General features: G+C 43.3%; 2 protein-coding genes across 2 annotated transcripts in view; one reads left to right on the forward strand and one right to left on the reverse strand.

Moving 5' to 3' along the window:
- The window catches only part of LOC110986882 (dual specificity mitogen-activated protein kinase kinase 7-like), a 125,285-nt gene that overhangs the window by 32,928 nt on the left and 75,226 nt on the right, over positions 1 to 17,131 (forward strand). The window lies entirely within an intron of this gene.
- On the reverse strand, positions 1,157 to 15,852 carry LOC147797371 (folylpolyglutamate synthase, mitochondrial-like). The gene is made up of 12 exons (XM_087143604.1): positions 15,434 to 15,852; positions 12,341 to 12,466; positions 12,020 to 12,138; positions 11,569 to 11,761; positions 5,691 to 5,752; positions 4,971 to 5,073; positions 4,545 to 4,622; positions 4,220 to 4,388; positions 3,920 to 4,030; positions 3,382 to 3,608; positions 2,763 to 2,832; positions 1,157 to 2,634 (listed from the first exon to the last, which is right to left on the reverse strand). Exons 1-12 carry the CDS (start codon positions 15,593 to 15,595, stop codon positions 2,189 to 2,191), a joined length of 1,866 nt encoding a protein of 621 aa, XP_086999730.1. The 5' UTR covers positions 15,596 to 15,852; the 3' UTR covers positions 1,157 to 2,188.

Consider the following 17,131-nt stretch of genomic DNA (forward strand, 5'->3'; position numbering starts at 1 on the left):
GGCTTGTTTGAAAAGGCGCTGTGCATCTGTCTCTCGCCATAAATGCCTTTAAATGTCAACAAATACGGCGTCCACCCAGAGCAGTGTTTTATCATAAATATCATTTACCAAAAATAAAGTCAATGGTAAGTACCGTACTCGGACTACTAATGTGCTGGGTACTATGCCGTAACGTGCCTGTATTGTTTGTAAACCACACTCGGAACACGTTGCAACGGGGTTGATACCCACAATTGGTCAGGTGATTTAGCGGATGCAATCGGTTCGTTGAAATCCCTTTTTATAATGACGCAGATTTGTGTAAGGCCACTCGATTGAAACTAGCGCACTGCATATTTTTTGTGTTCTTTGTTTTTGTCTTTAAATCTTCCCATTTGAATTGAAAGGCTAACAAAATTAGGAATGTGTGAAACTACAAGCCGTTTTACATGAAAACAAAATTACTTTTGTTTCCCTGTAAATTATTTCAGTTGTTTTTTGCTTTTCTTTCCTTGGAAATATACTTTGATATACATGTAACTGAGTAGGCATTATGCCAAAGATAACCATCGGCTTTCAGTGTTAAACATGAAAACTAAGTGTGATCTTGTTTCCTTGAGTATTTATTTATATAAAAACTTTCCTGTTCTCTTCTGAAAAATCCACTCTGATAAAAAAGAATCAGGTTGCGCGGTCTGACAAATTTACGGAGGAGTGTTGAAAATATTGGCTGGTCAATCTATACCCAGCAAGATAAGAGGCGGAGGGGTTACCCCTTACATGTCCAATCCCTATGCACACCCTAGAGTATCGTTACCCAGCACATCCCTCCCCCTAGATGTCTGTAACATTCGTGCGGTTCCAATCAACCAATGACCAACGTGTGTGCAGACGTGGCATAGCCTACATGGTGTGGACCTCTGCACAAAGAAGTCCACATAATAATGTAGGGTGCGATGGCGTTGTGTGGACTCGCACACGTCCGCACAATATTTCCTCCTCTCTGAAGAACAGTTTCAGAGACATTTTGGGGTCAACTTCTTGCACTGAGCGATGCCAGGAAAAGAAAATGGATGTCAAATAGACGCCTTAATATGTACGACGTGAATTGATGATAATATAATATTGTTTAATTCAAGTGAGCCCAGACAGTTGATTCCAACTGACATAGTCATAGTTGAAAATACATGTAGTTCCTTAGGCAAAGCCGAGGGAACTGATTTTATTAACTTCCACTAAAAAGGGGAAGATAAGTGATGGCATATGTAGCAGATTCACCAAAACGTTTTCACACACGTACATTCATTGAAAACATTTAATTGCAATAATAAATAATAATTTCGTTCTAACACGGTTACTAAATACAAAGTGGAGAAATTTAATTGCAATGTATTTACTGCAAAAACTTTAAGGTACACAGAATATACATGTGCATACAAACCCGTGTTTTAAATGTTACTCTAGCCCACGAATACAATTTAAATAACTCAAGCAATGATGCATCTTTTCAGAATACCAACTTCTATGACCTGAGAGGTGAGAACGACTTGAGTCCATCAAATACACAAACTTGATGTCGCTGAAATGAGAAATCGACTCAACGCCATGGCAATAGTCACAACGTGTGTGACATCTAAAACACGCTATAAAAGTGCACCACTCCCTCGTTCCCCTGAGCATATCACATTAGTGGTGAGCTATATAGGTAGCTGCAGAAACTCTTTGGAAGGCACGCTATTTCTCACCAGCATGAACTGCTCACAGCAGTAAATAGTGGTGGGGGCAGCGAACACACTGAAAACGTCACCCCACTGACAAAAGTGTTTTAAGTCGACAATCACTCCTCCGTATTGACACAAACGTTTGACGTGAATGTTTCCACACGTTTTGTCCTCAATTGGATTCCTCCGTTACGCTGCATGAGCACGGGATAACAGCGAGGAAAAGATATATTTAGGAAGCGGAAAGACTGAAGTTGACAATCCAACGCTTGTAGCCGTATGCCGCAGGAATGACAAACTTTAATTTTGCGCTGCAGAACACGCCCAGGTTTACCAAATGCATTATATTCGCTAACAACAACACACCTAATTCCATTCAATGTGAGGACTGTTCAGAGAAGGCTACGAATTCATTTCCCCAATTATAATTCTTTTGAGGTCACTCTGAATAACAAAAGGGTGAAAAGTACGACATCAGTCGTTCACTCCTAGCTTCCTGGTCTGTAGATCAATTCGGGATCTATAGCTTCAATTGCCACCCCGGCCAAATGCATGGTTCCTGTAATCAGCACCTGGATGTGTGGCTTTTGTCGTGGTGTACGTGTCGGCTCATCTCCCGTGGGTTCCACCGCGTCTTTCTCTTGATCAGCCCACGCTGACGCCCACCTGAGAGCATCTGACATGGTGGGCAGTACCTCCGTCACTGTCCGCTGGAAGTGCCCGGCGTATGTTTCTTTGACGTCGGCAACGCTTGACTCTTTAGCAGTCGTCTTGCGATCCTCCCACAGGCAATTGTGCGAGTCGACCGACTCGTTTTGAGCGGTCAGCGAGAGGCCAGCCTGGGTCTCTTCGTCGGTCAGTTTTTCGAAGGCAGCCCGGTAGCGCTGGCAACGAACCAACTGCTCGTCTGTGCTGACTGATAAGTCTGTTAGATCTGAAGGTTTAATTATTAAACATTTCTAGGCTATGTATGGAAGTATTGAATGAAATGTTCAGACGGAAATTGGACATTGGAAAGTGAATTGCACAGTCAGTAGTAAATGATGTATGTCTTGTACATACCAGCAGACTTTCCTGAGGCAGCGTCTCCAGTGATATTTGGGCAAAACGCAGCACCATCGAAACGGCAGCCCTTGAAAAGCAAAAAAAAACAGAGAACCTCGACTTTTAGAACTGCACGCTTTTCCCAAGCACTTTCAGTTCAATCTTGCTCACTGACTGCCTCTTGGTAAGGTCACCGGACTAGATAAAAATGTTATCCGATATCAGTCCAATACAGTCAAGTACATGCTGTCTGCTACTGTACTTTCATCGGCATACTGCACCATCTGGCCGTCCGCACATTTTCCTACGCAGTTCAGTGCGCAAATAGTTCAAATTTTGCTTCATCAGCCCGCAAAAAGGCGTTAAGATGGTGCAAAGGTCACTGCCCTTTACTCGTATGTAATTGGTATATCGTGTGCGCCGTAACACGACGACCCTTTGTTTTTGTGTGGAATTAGCTGTAGGGAACCCGTGAACGTCCAGAGTGCGTCTTGCAGTTGGAGAAGGAAAAGCCCCTCCTTCGATCACGCGCAGCCCAAAATGAGACTGAATGCACGAGTTGAATCCAGGTGTTGATAATTTGCTTCAAAGCTAAGAAATTACCAATCAAGTGAAAAACCAGACAACCAACACGTACTATTAGTGGCCTAAGTAAATTGTACTCGTTGCGTTGTGACCGAGTGTTGAATATCAGGATGCGTTTGATTGGCCTATCAAGCATACAGTGTTCCTCTTTGGCCGCTTCCATAAACCAGTTGCGACATGCCTGGATACTCTGTGGTGTGTGGGAACCGTCAATATAGCAGGTTACGTTCTCGTGTTTGATCCTCTGATTACGACCCGGCCAGTAACACTCTTCCAAGCCTGAAACAGACGAATTGAAAATCAACTGTTAAATTACAAGGACATGGATTACGTAGGGCTTACGTGTGACTTAATGGGTTTAACTGTGCCTGACACAGCAGGCGCAACGCTTACAGAGAAAAGAAACCGTCTTTTGGGCATTCTTTGGAATCAATAGCAAACAACATATTCCATTTTTATTGGCAAATCAATTAGTTAATGTCACAGTCCTGCCAAAGTGACTTGATAAGAAGTAAATTGATCTGTGGTAGAACATACAATTTAAGCCTAGATCGCAACCGATCTGGCACTGAGATGTCATTTCTTTTTACCTTTCATGAAGTACCGAGGCACAACAAAAGGCTTAGCAGTTGCCATGCCAACATCAGCTGCTGAAGACACGGCCCATTTGGAATCGTTTACAAGTTGGAAGTCGGATGCATCTGAAAATGTACAGACTACTCCACTGAATCAGAAATTATTGAAAGGAACAGTTCTGACTTTCGTTTAACAAACTCGACCTCAGCTGTAAAATTCAATACTTATGAAACCTCAACAAAAACGAAATCGACCTAAGGGCTTACGCCTCTTGGGACACTTTAAAGGGATGATCAAACATACATGGCCCATACTTTTGTGTTTATTTCTAGTTTCCTTCCGATAGTTCTCTATCCAGGTTTTGCATAGCTGCAAGGCCAGCGATGCATTTGTGTGTTGATGCTTTCCAGTCAAGCCAAGTCTGAGCGGAACGCCACTGAAGTCATAGCTCTCAAAATTGGGGGCGCACTCTATGGATGATGCCTATGGGGAGAAAAAAAACGCACGCCAACCAGTGCGCATTCTGCATTAATTTTGTTGCATTTCATAACAAGAAACGTTCAGGTAGTGTAACCTAAAACAAGGAACAGTGAAAAGAAATTTGTCAGTGGTCAAAAGGTTGCTGAATTTCAGACTTACCCCACATTCTATCACTGTTTCCATGACAACCTTCATAGCTCCCATTGGCTGAGGCACAGTGAAAACTGGTCGACTGGGCTGCGTAATGCGAGAAAATTAAACAAATCTCAAGTTAAACTTCCAATGTGAACAATCTTTTAAAACTGTAAGCAGTATAAACGGATGTTAAGTACTGTAGTTCATTGTTTCCAAATTCAAAAGCCACTATAGTCACACATTTTGACTGTGAAACGTTACTTATCCACCTGGGAAAGTAATAGGACAAATTTTCCAAAGTGTTTTTAAATTTGCCAGTGGTCTTTTCGCACGGAAAGGCCAGGACCTCTATAATTTGAGAAACATGCAACGAGATCAATGCAACATACAGATGTCAATATACTTAAACTGGTTGGTTCAATGAGACCAAATCAAATTCTAAAATCTTACCTTAGAAATACCTGCTTTGTGCCAAGCTATCTTTTCAATTGTATCTCCTAGTCTCTTTACGTGATCGAAATCTAGCAGTGCTATACCAACTGCAACTGGTTTCCTACAGTAAGGATGCAATTTTACAATAACTTTAAATGACATTCATCAGGATTACAAGGAATACTCTAGCTACATTGCTTTAACCGAATATCAATCTGTAGTGTAGTATACACATCATCTTGTCGATAAGGTTTCTTAACTTTTTTTTTTCAATTTCAAGGTTTTATTTTTTAACTCTGAAAAGTTCTTATAAGAAAAAGTATTGGAATGCTATCTTCACAACGATATCAATGGATCATACACATCTTAAAACAGAATCATCTATCTTAAAACCCCGCATTTATATATACGCATATATTACTACATTTTCAGAGTCACGGTTCAGTAATAAATCATGTGGTTTTGTAAGCATTCCTCCTTCAACACTTCAAAATCAAAGAAAGTAATAATGACAATGAATATAAAGTTCCTTTTGGAAAATATAAGGTAGGCTACACAATTCTAACCCACACATGTCTGAATAAGTTTTGACAGAATCTTTGGCTTAAGTTTGAAATATAGTTTCATTTTTTACTGCAAAGACGAAGAATGCTGACTTGGACAAGATATGGGCTTCACGACTGACTTTTGATAGACTTAATATACAGTTGAAATACAAAATTGCTCTTTCTACATTACCTAATAACATTTGTGCAGTCAAAGAATCCACCGATACCAACTTCAACAACAGCGACATCAACCTAAAGTGGAAACTGTACAAATGTAAGAAAATTCTTTGCAACGGCCGCTGGCCAATATTTCAAAAGATGATGCCTTCTTTGAGGCAGAGACTGGCCTGGCGTGAACCATTTGGCCCTCTGTTATTCAACGTTGAGTAGTTTAGGCCTGCTTTTGGAGAGCAAGACAAGTAGTGAAGCCCGTCTATCTGGTCCATATTACTAATTTTGACGGACTCTCAACCAATCAGAAGACCAGATTCGGCCTCACGTGACCCCCATTAACATAAAATGTGGATACACTATATTCAATTTTACAAGGGGGTGTAAGGTAAGTTCGGGGGGGGGGGGGTTAAGGAACGAACCATTTTACTAATGCTTCTGTGTATTACGGTGAGCGAAATCATTTGTACATCTGAACATATTATGGGTACAGGTTCTTTCAATTTTTCCCACTTAATTTAACTGTAATTACGATTGTAAGTAGGCCTGTATTAAAAAGTAACGTACATCTTCCCCAACCCTAACCACTAAGGTGTATGTAAAATCATATTGAAATCAGAGGGCTGATCACTGTCAAGGCGAAAACAAACAACAAAAATAACCAGAGCCAAAGGAATCAAGAATAAATAAAATTAGGAAATACCGAATTATATGTGTACAAAAATTCAGTACAGAGAGAGAAGTCTGCGCGGAAATCCCCCTTCATAGATATACCCAATACCCACGTGAGTTGTTTGTCCTTTCGTTCCATTATAATAGCCTTTTGTACGCGTACGTGACTCCAGCAAAGAGGGGAAGGGAATGATGGGTCGTATGAACAAAAAGTAGCATTTGCTTTTACTAACATTTTTGAAGCATTTACTCGTGTTTTTATGAATAATAATGAAGCAAATGCCTAGAGGAGAAGGTGTATACAAGGAGAAATACAGATCTGAGTTCAAGAGGTAAGTACTGATTGAACAGTTTCAATGCGTTATCAGCAATAATGAGGCCATTGTGGCATCCAAAGACTATGCGAATGCTGTTATCTACAGAGGCCCCCATCCGATCAACAGATTTACATCTATCACCATGATGGACACTATGACGTCATCACCAGCATGCCAGCGTTCCTTAACACAAGTAGGCTGCGTCAGATGTCCAAAAGGTCATTATCACCCAGAAGACCACAGATATCAAAGTTGTCATAAATTCTGCTTCCAGCCCGACTGTGAAGAAGGGGAACTGGTGTATTGCCTAGACTGCAACAGGCATTTCAGAAGCAGCTTGTGCTTCAAAAATCACCTGATGCAAAACACTCGCGCCGCGTCAGAGTGCAAGTCTCACTTCAGATATCGGTATTGCGGTCAGTTTGTCAGCCGAAGACATCTCAGAGGCAAAGACCTCAGATGTGGCGGAAGGTACTGCAACGTGTTCAGAGAGTTCGTTCTTCCCGATCACCTGTGCTATATGCAACTGACAGAGGAAAATAAAGAGAAACCCGACGACTGCAGCCTTACGGCTGACGAATTGGAGGATGGAGAGGCCCATTCTACTGAACATGGTGCCCATGATATTGGAGACGATGGCGACACCAAAAGTTGTATCTTCTTCGATTTCAAATGCGTGCGAGAAATAGCCATTCACAAACCACATCTCTGCATCGCACACAAAGTATATGCCACAAATGCCTAAGCGAGGAACAGTTGAAAACGCATCCACAATATGGACAGCGAGAGCGAGTTTTTGCTGGGCTCAACACAATGCAGGAATTTCAGAGAAGAGAATGCAGGTGACTTTCAGGGGTACAACGCCTATTTAATCTTGCGGTATTGTACAACAATGCTGTCCTATCCGATGTTATTCTTAACGGTGACGAGGGAATCAGCATCACAACACCCGCTACCGATACGAAGTTCATGAACTCAATCAACTTCCTTCCGTTGGCCCTCTCTAAACTTCAAAGTGCTCTCAGCCAGAAGGAAATGGCGAAAGGCTACTCTCCCCATCTGTTTAATACTTGGACCAATCAGAATGCTGTCTTGTCTCACCTGCCCGAAATGAACTACATGTATGACAATGTCGATTCTATGAAGCCAGCAGACAGAAAAACGTTTGTTCAATGGTATCAAGAGCGCCAGAATGACCCCTTTGACTTCCAGAAAGAAACTGTCAAATACTGCCGTTCTGACGTCCATGCACATTCTTCATAATGTTGTCTAAGCTTCAGATCTCTTTTCATGGACATGACTTCTGACGATTCGGGCCCTGGAATAGACCCGTTTCATCACTGTATTACGATTGCGTCTACCTGTAATTTGGTGTACGCACTAAGTATTTGGCTCTAGACACGTTTGCTATCATTCATCCTCGAGGATATCCTTCTAACGACCGTCAGTCAGTCAAGGCACTCCAGTGGCTCAAATGGACGGCCCACAAGACTGGCCACTACATCAAACAGGTGGCCAACGGCGGCGACAACAGATCGGTAGGTACACGGCCGACGGCTACTACGAGTCGAACAGAATGAAAACCATGTTGGAGTTTCACAGTTGTCTCCATCATGGTGATACTTGCCTGGCTCGGGATACCAAACATCCCTGAACAGACTCGCCATGGAGGAAATATACCAACAAAACACAGACAAACGCCAATACATCACGAGGTGTGGATGCAACCACATCGTGAAATGGGAGTGTGAGTTCGACGCTGAGCTTAAGCAAAACCCCGACATGCAGGTGTTCGTTTCCTCATTGGAGACTGTAACGCCGCTCGTGCCTCGAGATGCTTTCTCCTGAGGTAAATGCTACTCGATTGCATTAGGTAGCAGGGCCCGGTGAGAAGACCAAGCACGTTGACTTCACTTCCTTGTATCCGTACGTCAGCAAGTACGGACAGTACCCCGTCAGCCATCCCAGCATCATTACCGAAACCTTTGGCGATGTCAGCGAATACGAGGGTCTCATTAAGTGCAAGGTACTTCCACCGAGAGGCTTGTATCACCCTGTTATTCCGAACAAAGCATCTGGTGGTTTGATGTTTCCCTTATGTGCAAAGTGTGCCGAAACCCTACAACAGTCTCCCTCTCAACACAGCGCTCCCTGATTGGCACGTGGGTTACACTGGAGCTGCCGAAGGCATTGGGAAAAGGGTACAAGCTCTTACACATCTATGAAGTCTAGCACTTTGACGAAGTGGCCTGTCTACGACCCAGACACGAGGGAGGGTGGTCTCTTAGCCGACTACCTTAATGCTTTCCTCGAAATGAAACAGGAAGCAAGCAATTGGCCTTCATGTTGTCAGACAGCCCAGCAAACTCACCAACATTAGGCGATACTTGGAAAAAGAAGGGATTCAGCTTGAATGGGACAAGATCAACAAGAACCTGGGACTGAGAACCACAGCCAAGCTGATGCTTAAAAAGAACTGTGGGAACATCCTATAATGTTTGTGTTGTTTTGTAATCGTTTTGAAGTCATGAATACGTAGGGCCTACACAAATTGTTTTCTCTTCATCTCTTTTTAGTTTTGGGGGAAAGTGTGGACAGCAACCCAACATGACGAAGACTTCGTACTTGAAGGACCCAGCCGAACACTTCGACATGATGACGCGCGATGACATCGACGTTCAGAGCACTAATTTTGTCAACGACCGTGAGATAGTTGAGGTGCAATGGCAACACACAGAGGAGTTTGTGGAACAGTCTGGAAGGACCAATGTGATCCTGGCCGCATATACAATATGCCAAGCTCGACCTAAATTGTACGAACTCTTAGGTGGACTTAATCGTAGGGTTCTCCACTAAGATACCGAGTCTGATTTATGTCAGCCGGAAGGGTGAATGGGAGCCCAAGATTGCCGATTTTCTGGGAGAGATGACCAGTGAGTTAGAATCTGACAACTACATTGTTTCGTTTGTGTCGGGTGGACCAAAGAATTGTGCTTTTAAGTTATCAAAACCAGACAAAGGCGGTTTCCTGACTCACTGCAAGGTCCGAGGTATTACTCTGAATTATAGGAACCAGTCTCTTGTTGATTTTGACGCTATACGACTCAAATGGTGCGCAGAGAGAGTCCAGGTAAATTGCATGTGACGGATCCGTACAAACTATCGAGAAATAGGAAAACCATGAATATTGAGACCAAAGAGGAAAAGAAATTTTATGAAGTGGTCTACACCAAACGAGTGCCTCTGGAGAATTATGACACCGTTTCTTATGGATACTGAACTAGACCATGTTGTTGTCAGGATTCGAAGTGACTCCAATGTAAACGATGCTCACCCTTTTCTCACGTTCATATTATATAGTCTATGGATTTGCCAGTTTCACGCAGACGTCAGGCTGTTTTGTCACTGGATGTTGAGTCTAGTATATGTATTCAGCACGTATAATCTTATTTTCATTTGTTAGGTACAATTTAATTAGTAAAATTCGCTGGGGGCACAGCGAGTGTGTCTAAAACACTGCATTGCGTGCTTGAAGCGCATTTCAAACCAGATCGCATAGCTGTTCATGTGTTGCCGCCACACACAGTGTTCAACAGTACAATACGTGCAATTCATAGATCCGGTAAACATTTTAATTGCATTTTGTTCCGGACCGTAATCCCTGAGCCCCTTTTTAAGAAAAAGAGACAAATGATGAAAGTTACATGATTGTATTGTGTTTACTCAAGCGGGAATACACCACTCTCATTGTGTTTATACTATGTATAAGCGACCAAAGTTTGCCAAAAAATTCTGTCGTTTGGTTTTCAACTGACTTCCCTTCCACTCCTCGTTGGAGTTGTGTACGCGGACAAAGGCTATTTTAAAGGCACGCAAGGACTCATGCAGGTATTATCTATAAAGTGGATTTCCGCGCAGACTTCCTTTCTCTGTACTGAAGTTTTGTACACATAGTTCCGCATTTCCTAATTTTATTTATGAATTATTTTCTTGATTCTTTTGGCTCTGGTTATTTTTGCTGTTTGTTGTCGCCTTGACAGTGATCAACCCATTAATTTCAATATGATTTTACATACACCTTAGAGTTTAGGGTTGGGGAAGATGTACTTTATTTATGAATACAGGCCTACGTACAATCGTAAATACAATTGATATGTTCTTTCTGTACAGATGGTTCCGCTCACCGTAAAACACAGAAACATACATAAAAATTGTACGTTTCTTGATACCCACCAAAATTACCTTACACCCCCGTGTAAAATGGAATATAGTGTATCCACATTTTTTGTTAGTGAGGATCACGCAGGGCCAAATCCGGCCTTCTGATAGGTCGAGAGCCCGTCAAAATTACGTAATATCGACTGGATAGACGGGCTTCACCATTCGTACATGAAGAAATTGAGCAGGGTCGGTCCTGCCAGGTGATGGCCCGATTTAATTCGTACCTGTATTTATGAAGTGTTTTCCCCATTAACCTTAACTCCCTACAGGGTAAATGTAAAGCCATATAAAAAATTGGAGGATTCAGAACTGTTAGGGCCATCGTCTGGTCATCCTGCATACTTAGAATCACACGTACGCCTACGTAGACAATCGGTCAAGATGCAGAGTCGAGAACGTTATTACCCCAAGCCCTCATTACATTAGGGACTTCATGCCCCCTCAAAGTTGAAGAACAATAACTGTATAACTAGATCCTGGGCAGCGAGAGACTTAACTTTGAAAACCTGGCAAAGTTACCCGCAGAGCCGCAGAGGTTTAAAACATATTCGCTGGCCACAAAACTCCGTTTATCCTCTCCAAACATTATGTAACATTCCCCAAATACCAGAGAAAACTGCAAGACCTAGATCTTTCAGCTTCAACCCCTCTCAACATGACAAAGTTGGTTTGCAGAACTCAGTGTACCTTTTCCTCGAGGAAAACATGAAAGGCTAGGACGGTGAGAAACCAGAAGTAAGCCGGCATCTCAGCACCGTGGGATGCCTTAGTCTCCTCCAAGCGGTCAAAGATGGTGGTGAAGTACTCGGTGAAGGCCTCCTTGGGCAAAGGTTTGCCATTGATACGGAATCGTTCCCGAACCTCCACCAGGTGAGGTGAACTGTACATAAAGCAATCTTTCTCAACATTACCTCTATCCAAACTCACAAATCAGCTGGCTTAATATGTTTGCACAACTCAGGCTCCAACATAGGGTAACTAGCACAATAAATGAACGCGACGTTCCATGTAGAACTGTCTTTAGAATCAGCATAGAATTATCTCCCACGCAGAAAACCTCTAGGGTGTCTTTAAATCTACCTTTTAAGTTTTCAAAAACACCAACATATACAAAATGTAAGAAAAGTGCCTCTGATACCTGAAGAAGCCCGTCTTGAAGCCGCTAGCCCTCAGCATGCTCTCGCAGAGAGCGCAAACTGACCCCTTCCCCTTAGTACCACTAACATGGATAATGGACAGGTCATCCAGCTGCTCAACCTTTCAGAGAAAAAGAAAAATGTCTTATTCGAAACCAATTGACAATGTAGCTTCCTGACAATAAAACATTTACAGTAGAGAAAGTTTGCATTTCCAATGGTGTAACAACAAAATTCCGATTAATTACTGTGTGCGGGGTTTCATTAATGTTATCCACGCGTCCACACATTAGCCCATTGCGCGACAGACCCATCCATCATACCTTCATACCAGCCCTTTGGATAAATTCCTCCATCTTTTTGGCGTTTCCTTCAATCGTTTCATTATTTCTGGCCTTTGCTAAGGCGGATGGATTGCTCTGTAGGCTGTTCAATTTCTTCACTGCTTCCTATAAAAAAACAAGACATAAAAAATTACGATAAAATGTTGAAATGCCTTACTTGCGTTTCAGCTAAAGAAAAATATGGTAATTTGTTTGCAATGAGAGAAGTTCGTTGTTCCAAAAGCAAAATCAGAACAGTAAAGTTAGAATGTACTCCGGAGAAAGGTCTATGTACATGTACTCAACTTTAAACTTTCCTGCTCTTGCGAAACACTAAGACTCTTTAATTTGTTTTCGCTTCAAACAACCACACTGCATCATTAGATTCATTTTCCAACGTGGCTGACTTGGGCTTTTTTCTAACCTATAGGCCTACACATAAGTTTATACTTTTGCTTGGGAAATTTAGTTGTGGTTAAAACCCATCACGTAGTACATTACTTCTGTTTGGCAATAAAAGTATACACGCTAAACGGATGAGGTCGACCAAAAGCATACATGTAATGTCCTTCATTTTCCTAAGTTCAGCTCTGGATCAATTTGTTTCGGTCTCCATGTACAGGTAGGCCCTAATAGATTTTTTTTTAACGTACGCGTGTTGGGCGATAAAAGTAAATTCCTTTTGACCCATGTAAGTTACGCCCTAGCTGAAGGTAAAAAAGGCTCATGGTTATAGCCAACATTGCTTGAGTCTGTTTGCTGTTATCACAGTAAACCGCTGACTTGTTAAAGGAGACGCAGTCAGTACGGTGGTACCCACAGATATGGTGACATCACACTCACACACGCATCCTGAACTTCCGCGTGCGCATCTTGGCCAGCCACAGCAAATTATTGTTGAAAGAGAACCTCACAGGCGCGAACCCGTACATGGCTACGAGCCAACAGGATGGCCCCTCATAGTAGACCCTACTGGCATCTAATGGACCAATCCAATATAAAGCCCCGCCCACTGCGCACGCGGGCGCTATAGCTAGTGCTCTTTTCCAAAGCCACACTATGGGTGCGTTCGATTAGCTTCCCTAAATACACCAGTGTTTCAATGCAAGGGAAGCCTCAAAATGAGGCTAATCAAACGCTTCAGTCTATTCGCCAAGGCATTCTGGGAAAAAAAGTCAAGTCCCCGCGACGTTCCATCATGCTCATTCTCGAACAGTCCATCCGTGATGTCATTACACTCGCGCAGCCTCCAGAGACCCGCTCGCCAGCCGGGGTAGTGGCAGCTGACACCAGAGCACGAACGAAGATCACGTGATGGCTAAACGAACGCTCTCGTGTAAGTTTGATCTATACGTGTAAGCTAATCGAACGCACCCAGTATGTGTTCCAGCCGCGCGTATCATACGCGCGTGCACGCATGTTGGATTTTTTTCACACAGTCATGATGGACAAGTACCAGAGTGTGACGTCACTGTGAACCAGAAAGTGCAGTGCAAACGAATGGAGTACGCGCGCGTTTTGGTTCACGCACTAATGCCTTTTACACACTAATTGTGCGCGTGACGTATTCACTTCGGTACTCTATGGGACAGGGCTCAATGGATCGGTCTTTTCTGGTCGCTGAATACGGGCGATTCACAATAGTGCGCCTCCAAGAGTTTTCGATGCGTTGGCCTATCACAACGTGCGAAATCGGTCGACCCTTCCAAACGAGCATTCGGTTGTGATTGATGTTTCAAATTCTTGGAGGCGCACTATTGTGAAACGCCCATTAGTCTATCCCACAGATATATAAACACATAGACCACCAGTCTTGCGCGTAAAACCGTGACTTCAAAAAAGCCTGGGCAAGCAATGGGCGAAACGAAGAATGTCAGCGCGTTCAATGAGAATTGCGAGTGACGCGCTGGGAATGCATGTTGTTTCCCGTTTAGGCTCTAAAAACACGCTCCCTTTTGTACTCTTGTACTGCTATCTCTTCAGTTAAAATGCTGTAACCGCACTTTTTCAAATCTGCATGGGCCAGATTAAGTAAACAGGATTTTTTCATTAATATAAAAATGGCTTCAGAATTTTTTGGCTTGAATTCTTCATCTGTGTGTAAATTCCCTATACTGAGGGGTGAATTTGCCAAAGCTTTTTGATTTAGTCGGGTGCCGTCTCGGATACGGTACCCCCGTTGTTTTGAATAGGAGCTGCCCGTTTACGTGTTTATACATGTTCTGTATGTCTGTGATCTATACAAACGGCCAGCTCCTCGGCCGGTCAGATCTCGAGCCTACAGCATATTCATTATCATCCATAATTCTATACATTAAGACATCAATATCGTAGTTTTAGATTACACAAGTGCCGCGGCAGTAAGTGTGGAACCGTGAAGAACAGAGCACATAAAGAGCATTCAAAGCTGACAGAAACTGGGTCCAACCATGGAGGAAGAAACCCTTAAGAAATTTCGTCAGATTTCTTGGTTCGGCAGGTCGAGTCTGCCGCGGCTTCCTAGTAGTAGTTCAGATATATACGGGCGCGGGGAAGCGGGGGATCATTCGCAGGTTGGACTGAAAAGCAATCACCGTGTCCTTATTGACTTCTCAATTTGCTTGCTATGTGCCCGGGTTTATTGGTGCCCATGCGTGCTCATCACAGATCGACGAGACCTAATAAATATCTACAAATAAACATCAATCATCAATAATGTACGAAGCATGATCACACCCCCAACATGCACTTGTGCGCAGTTTGAACACATTAAAGTAATATAAATACAACACAGTTAAAAAAAAGAAAGCCTTGTTAGATGTAAGCTTACACTGCATTCCCACAAAGGGCAAACCTGCCTTTAAAAATAACAGGATCTGTGTGCCCTGTCTCTATGGATAAAAAAATAATTGCAGGAGGGAGTGATCGCGTTGACGTGTAGGCCTATACGCGTACACAAATCCACCGTGGCTTTTCACGTTCTGCATACCTGCAACGGTCCATACACTCTTCATGGCCGGCCACGCCATGCCGGCCTAAATTATGCCGGCCACTCTAGCTCTGCACGCATCGCATACGCGCTAGTCTATAAGGCCTACGGTTTTATTGGCCAACCTTGTAATTTCCCTCGACACTCTTCCTTAGCTCACTCTGTACACCAAACGCCCTGGTCCTGGGAGGAGTACCGGAAAGACGATTGCAGCCAACTCCATCTTCCATTGTGATGCCACGGACAAATTGCCACCGATTTTGGAAAAGCTCAACCCAGTGTCGCATACTTCGGCGGGTTCACAGTTACAGTGCCGTCGGGTTCACCGATTCAGCGTACACATACACATAGGTCAGAAGCCTTTATTTGTGCGTTTGTTTATTGTTCGCCTGTCCATCAACTGCATCAGGACTTCCTTGCCTAGCTCCATGGTTGCAGGTAATGGCCCGATCGCCCCCGAACGACATGTGAGCTCAGGTGCTGGGCACAGTGTTTGGCTATTGCAGGTACATGTGACGCAGCAGGCGCTGTAGACGGTGGCTATGACCTCACGGGCAGAGCTCTCTGTGAGAGAGGGCCGTTCAGATGACGCGTAGCACGAAAAGCACAAGGCCCCCAGGGGTGCAGTATCTGTACCTAGGCATTTCTTTTTAATGACCGTTCAAATAACCCGCAAACGCGTTTAATTCCTATCCCAAGCTGAAAAAGGGCAACAAAGGGGGGGGGGCTTGCTCTGAGAAAGTCTGAGTGGCCAGCCAAAGGCGGGTTTAAGTTGATCGCCCCGTATGATCTCGTATCACCCCAAACTATTTTTATGCAAACTATTCCTTAGTGTGGTAACTTTGGGCACTGAAATACAGTGGCGTATTGAACGGGCAAGAGGGGACACCCACCATAGAAAATTCAATTTCTGGTGATTGGTCAGTCTCAACTCTCAACTGTAAACTGGTTCCCCTCAAGAAAATGGGGCCTTAAGAGTGCCGCTCTGAAAGACACGTGTCACCCACCCAGTTTCACTGCAAAAATAGCTGTAACAATTACAAGGTTTCTCCCCAAAACGATGCCGTGCTTTCGCTCATGAATCTGAACAAACATTAGCATAAAACCCAGATGAGACTGAAATGCTAATAAATGAAAATTTAAATTGATGAAATTATACACAATTGGTGAATTTATTAAAAGGACATCTTTAAAATGACACAGCTCCAATGGACTCTTTTGAAGAACTGCTCACAAAAAGGGACGACTCCTATTCAAAAGAGGGGGGGGGACAATGGTACACACAAAGAGCTGGCAACAAGCCTTTTCAGAAAGCAGAGGTAGCAGTCTAGCTTGTACTATCCTTGCTTCAATCCAGGGGCGGATCCATGAATTATCCGGGAGGGCGTCGGTCGCAGTCTATTTACCCTAACACTCCCAACTCCTTCAATTTCAATACGATTTTATATACACCCTAGGGGGTTAGGGTTAATGTCTCATTTTGCGGACAAGCCGAAAGGACGATAAAACCTTATGGTTTTTATCTTGTTTTAAACCTACCTTGGTTATTTAGATACAGGTGTATATTTTAAATCTTTTCGTCGGGGAGGGGGTTACCCCGGATCTAAACCTGAATTCCTATCTAGAATTCGTCTTCCACTGGAAGTGAAGGTTGATGAGAATGGAGGATGAAAAATCCAAGAAAACATCCGGGCAAGATGGTTGCAGCGACTGCAGTGGCATATTGGACCTTTTTATTTTAGTGTTTTATCCCGGTCAACGAAACACAATCAAGTCCCTCGTAATGGCTAAAATTACGTCACTCTTGTACATGCACTTGGTTG

The sequence above is a fragment of the Acanthaster planci genome, linkage group LG11, assembly GCF_054643075.1.
Source record: "Acanthaster planci isolate LZ-2023a linkage group LG11, COTS_SCS, whole genome shotgun sequence".
NCBI lineage: Eukaryota > Metazoa > Echinodermata > Asteroidea > Valvatida > Acanthasteridae > Acanthaster > Acanthaster planci.

Coding starts and splice junctions, on each gene's coding strand:
- LOC147797371 (XM_087143604.1), bottom strand. CDS start 15,595: ATGCGACACTGGGTTGAGCTTTTCCAAAATCGGTGGCAATTTGTCCGT. Junction 11,762..12,019: donor TTCAAGACGGGCTTCTTCAG/GTATCAGAGGCA, acceptor CTTTATGTACAG/TTCACCTCACCTGGTGGAGG. Junction 3,609..3,919: donor GCCTCGGTACTTCATGAAAG/GTAAAAAGAAAT, acceptor CGTCTGTTTCAG/GCTTGGAAGAGTGTTACTGG.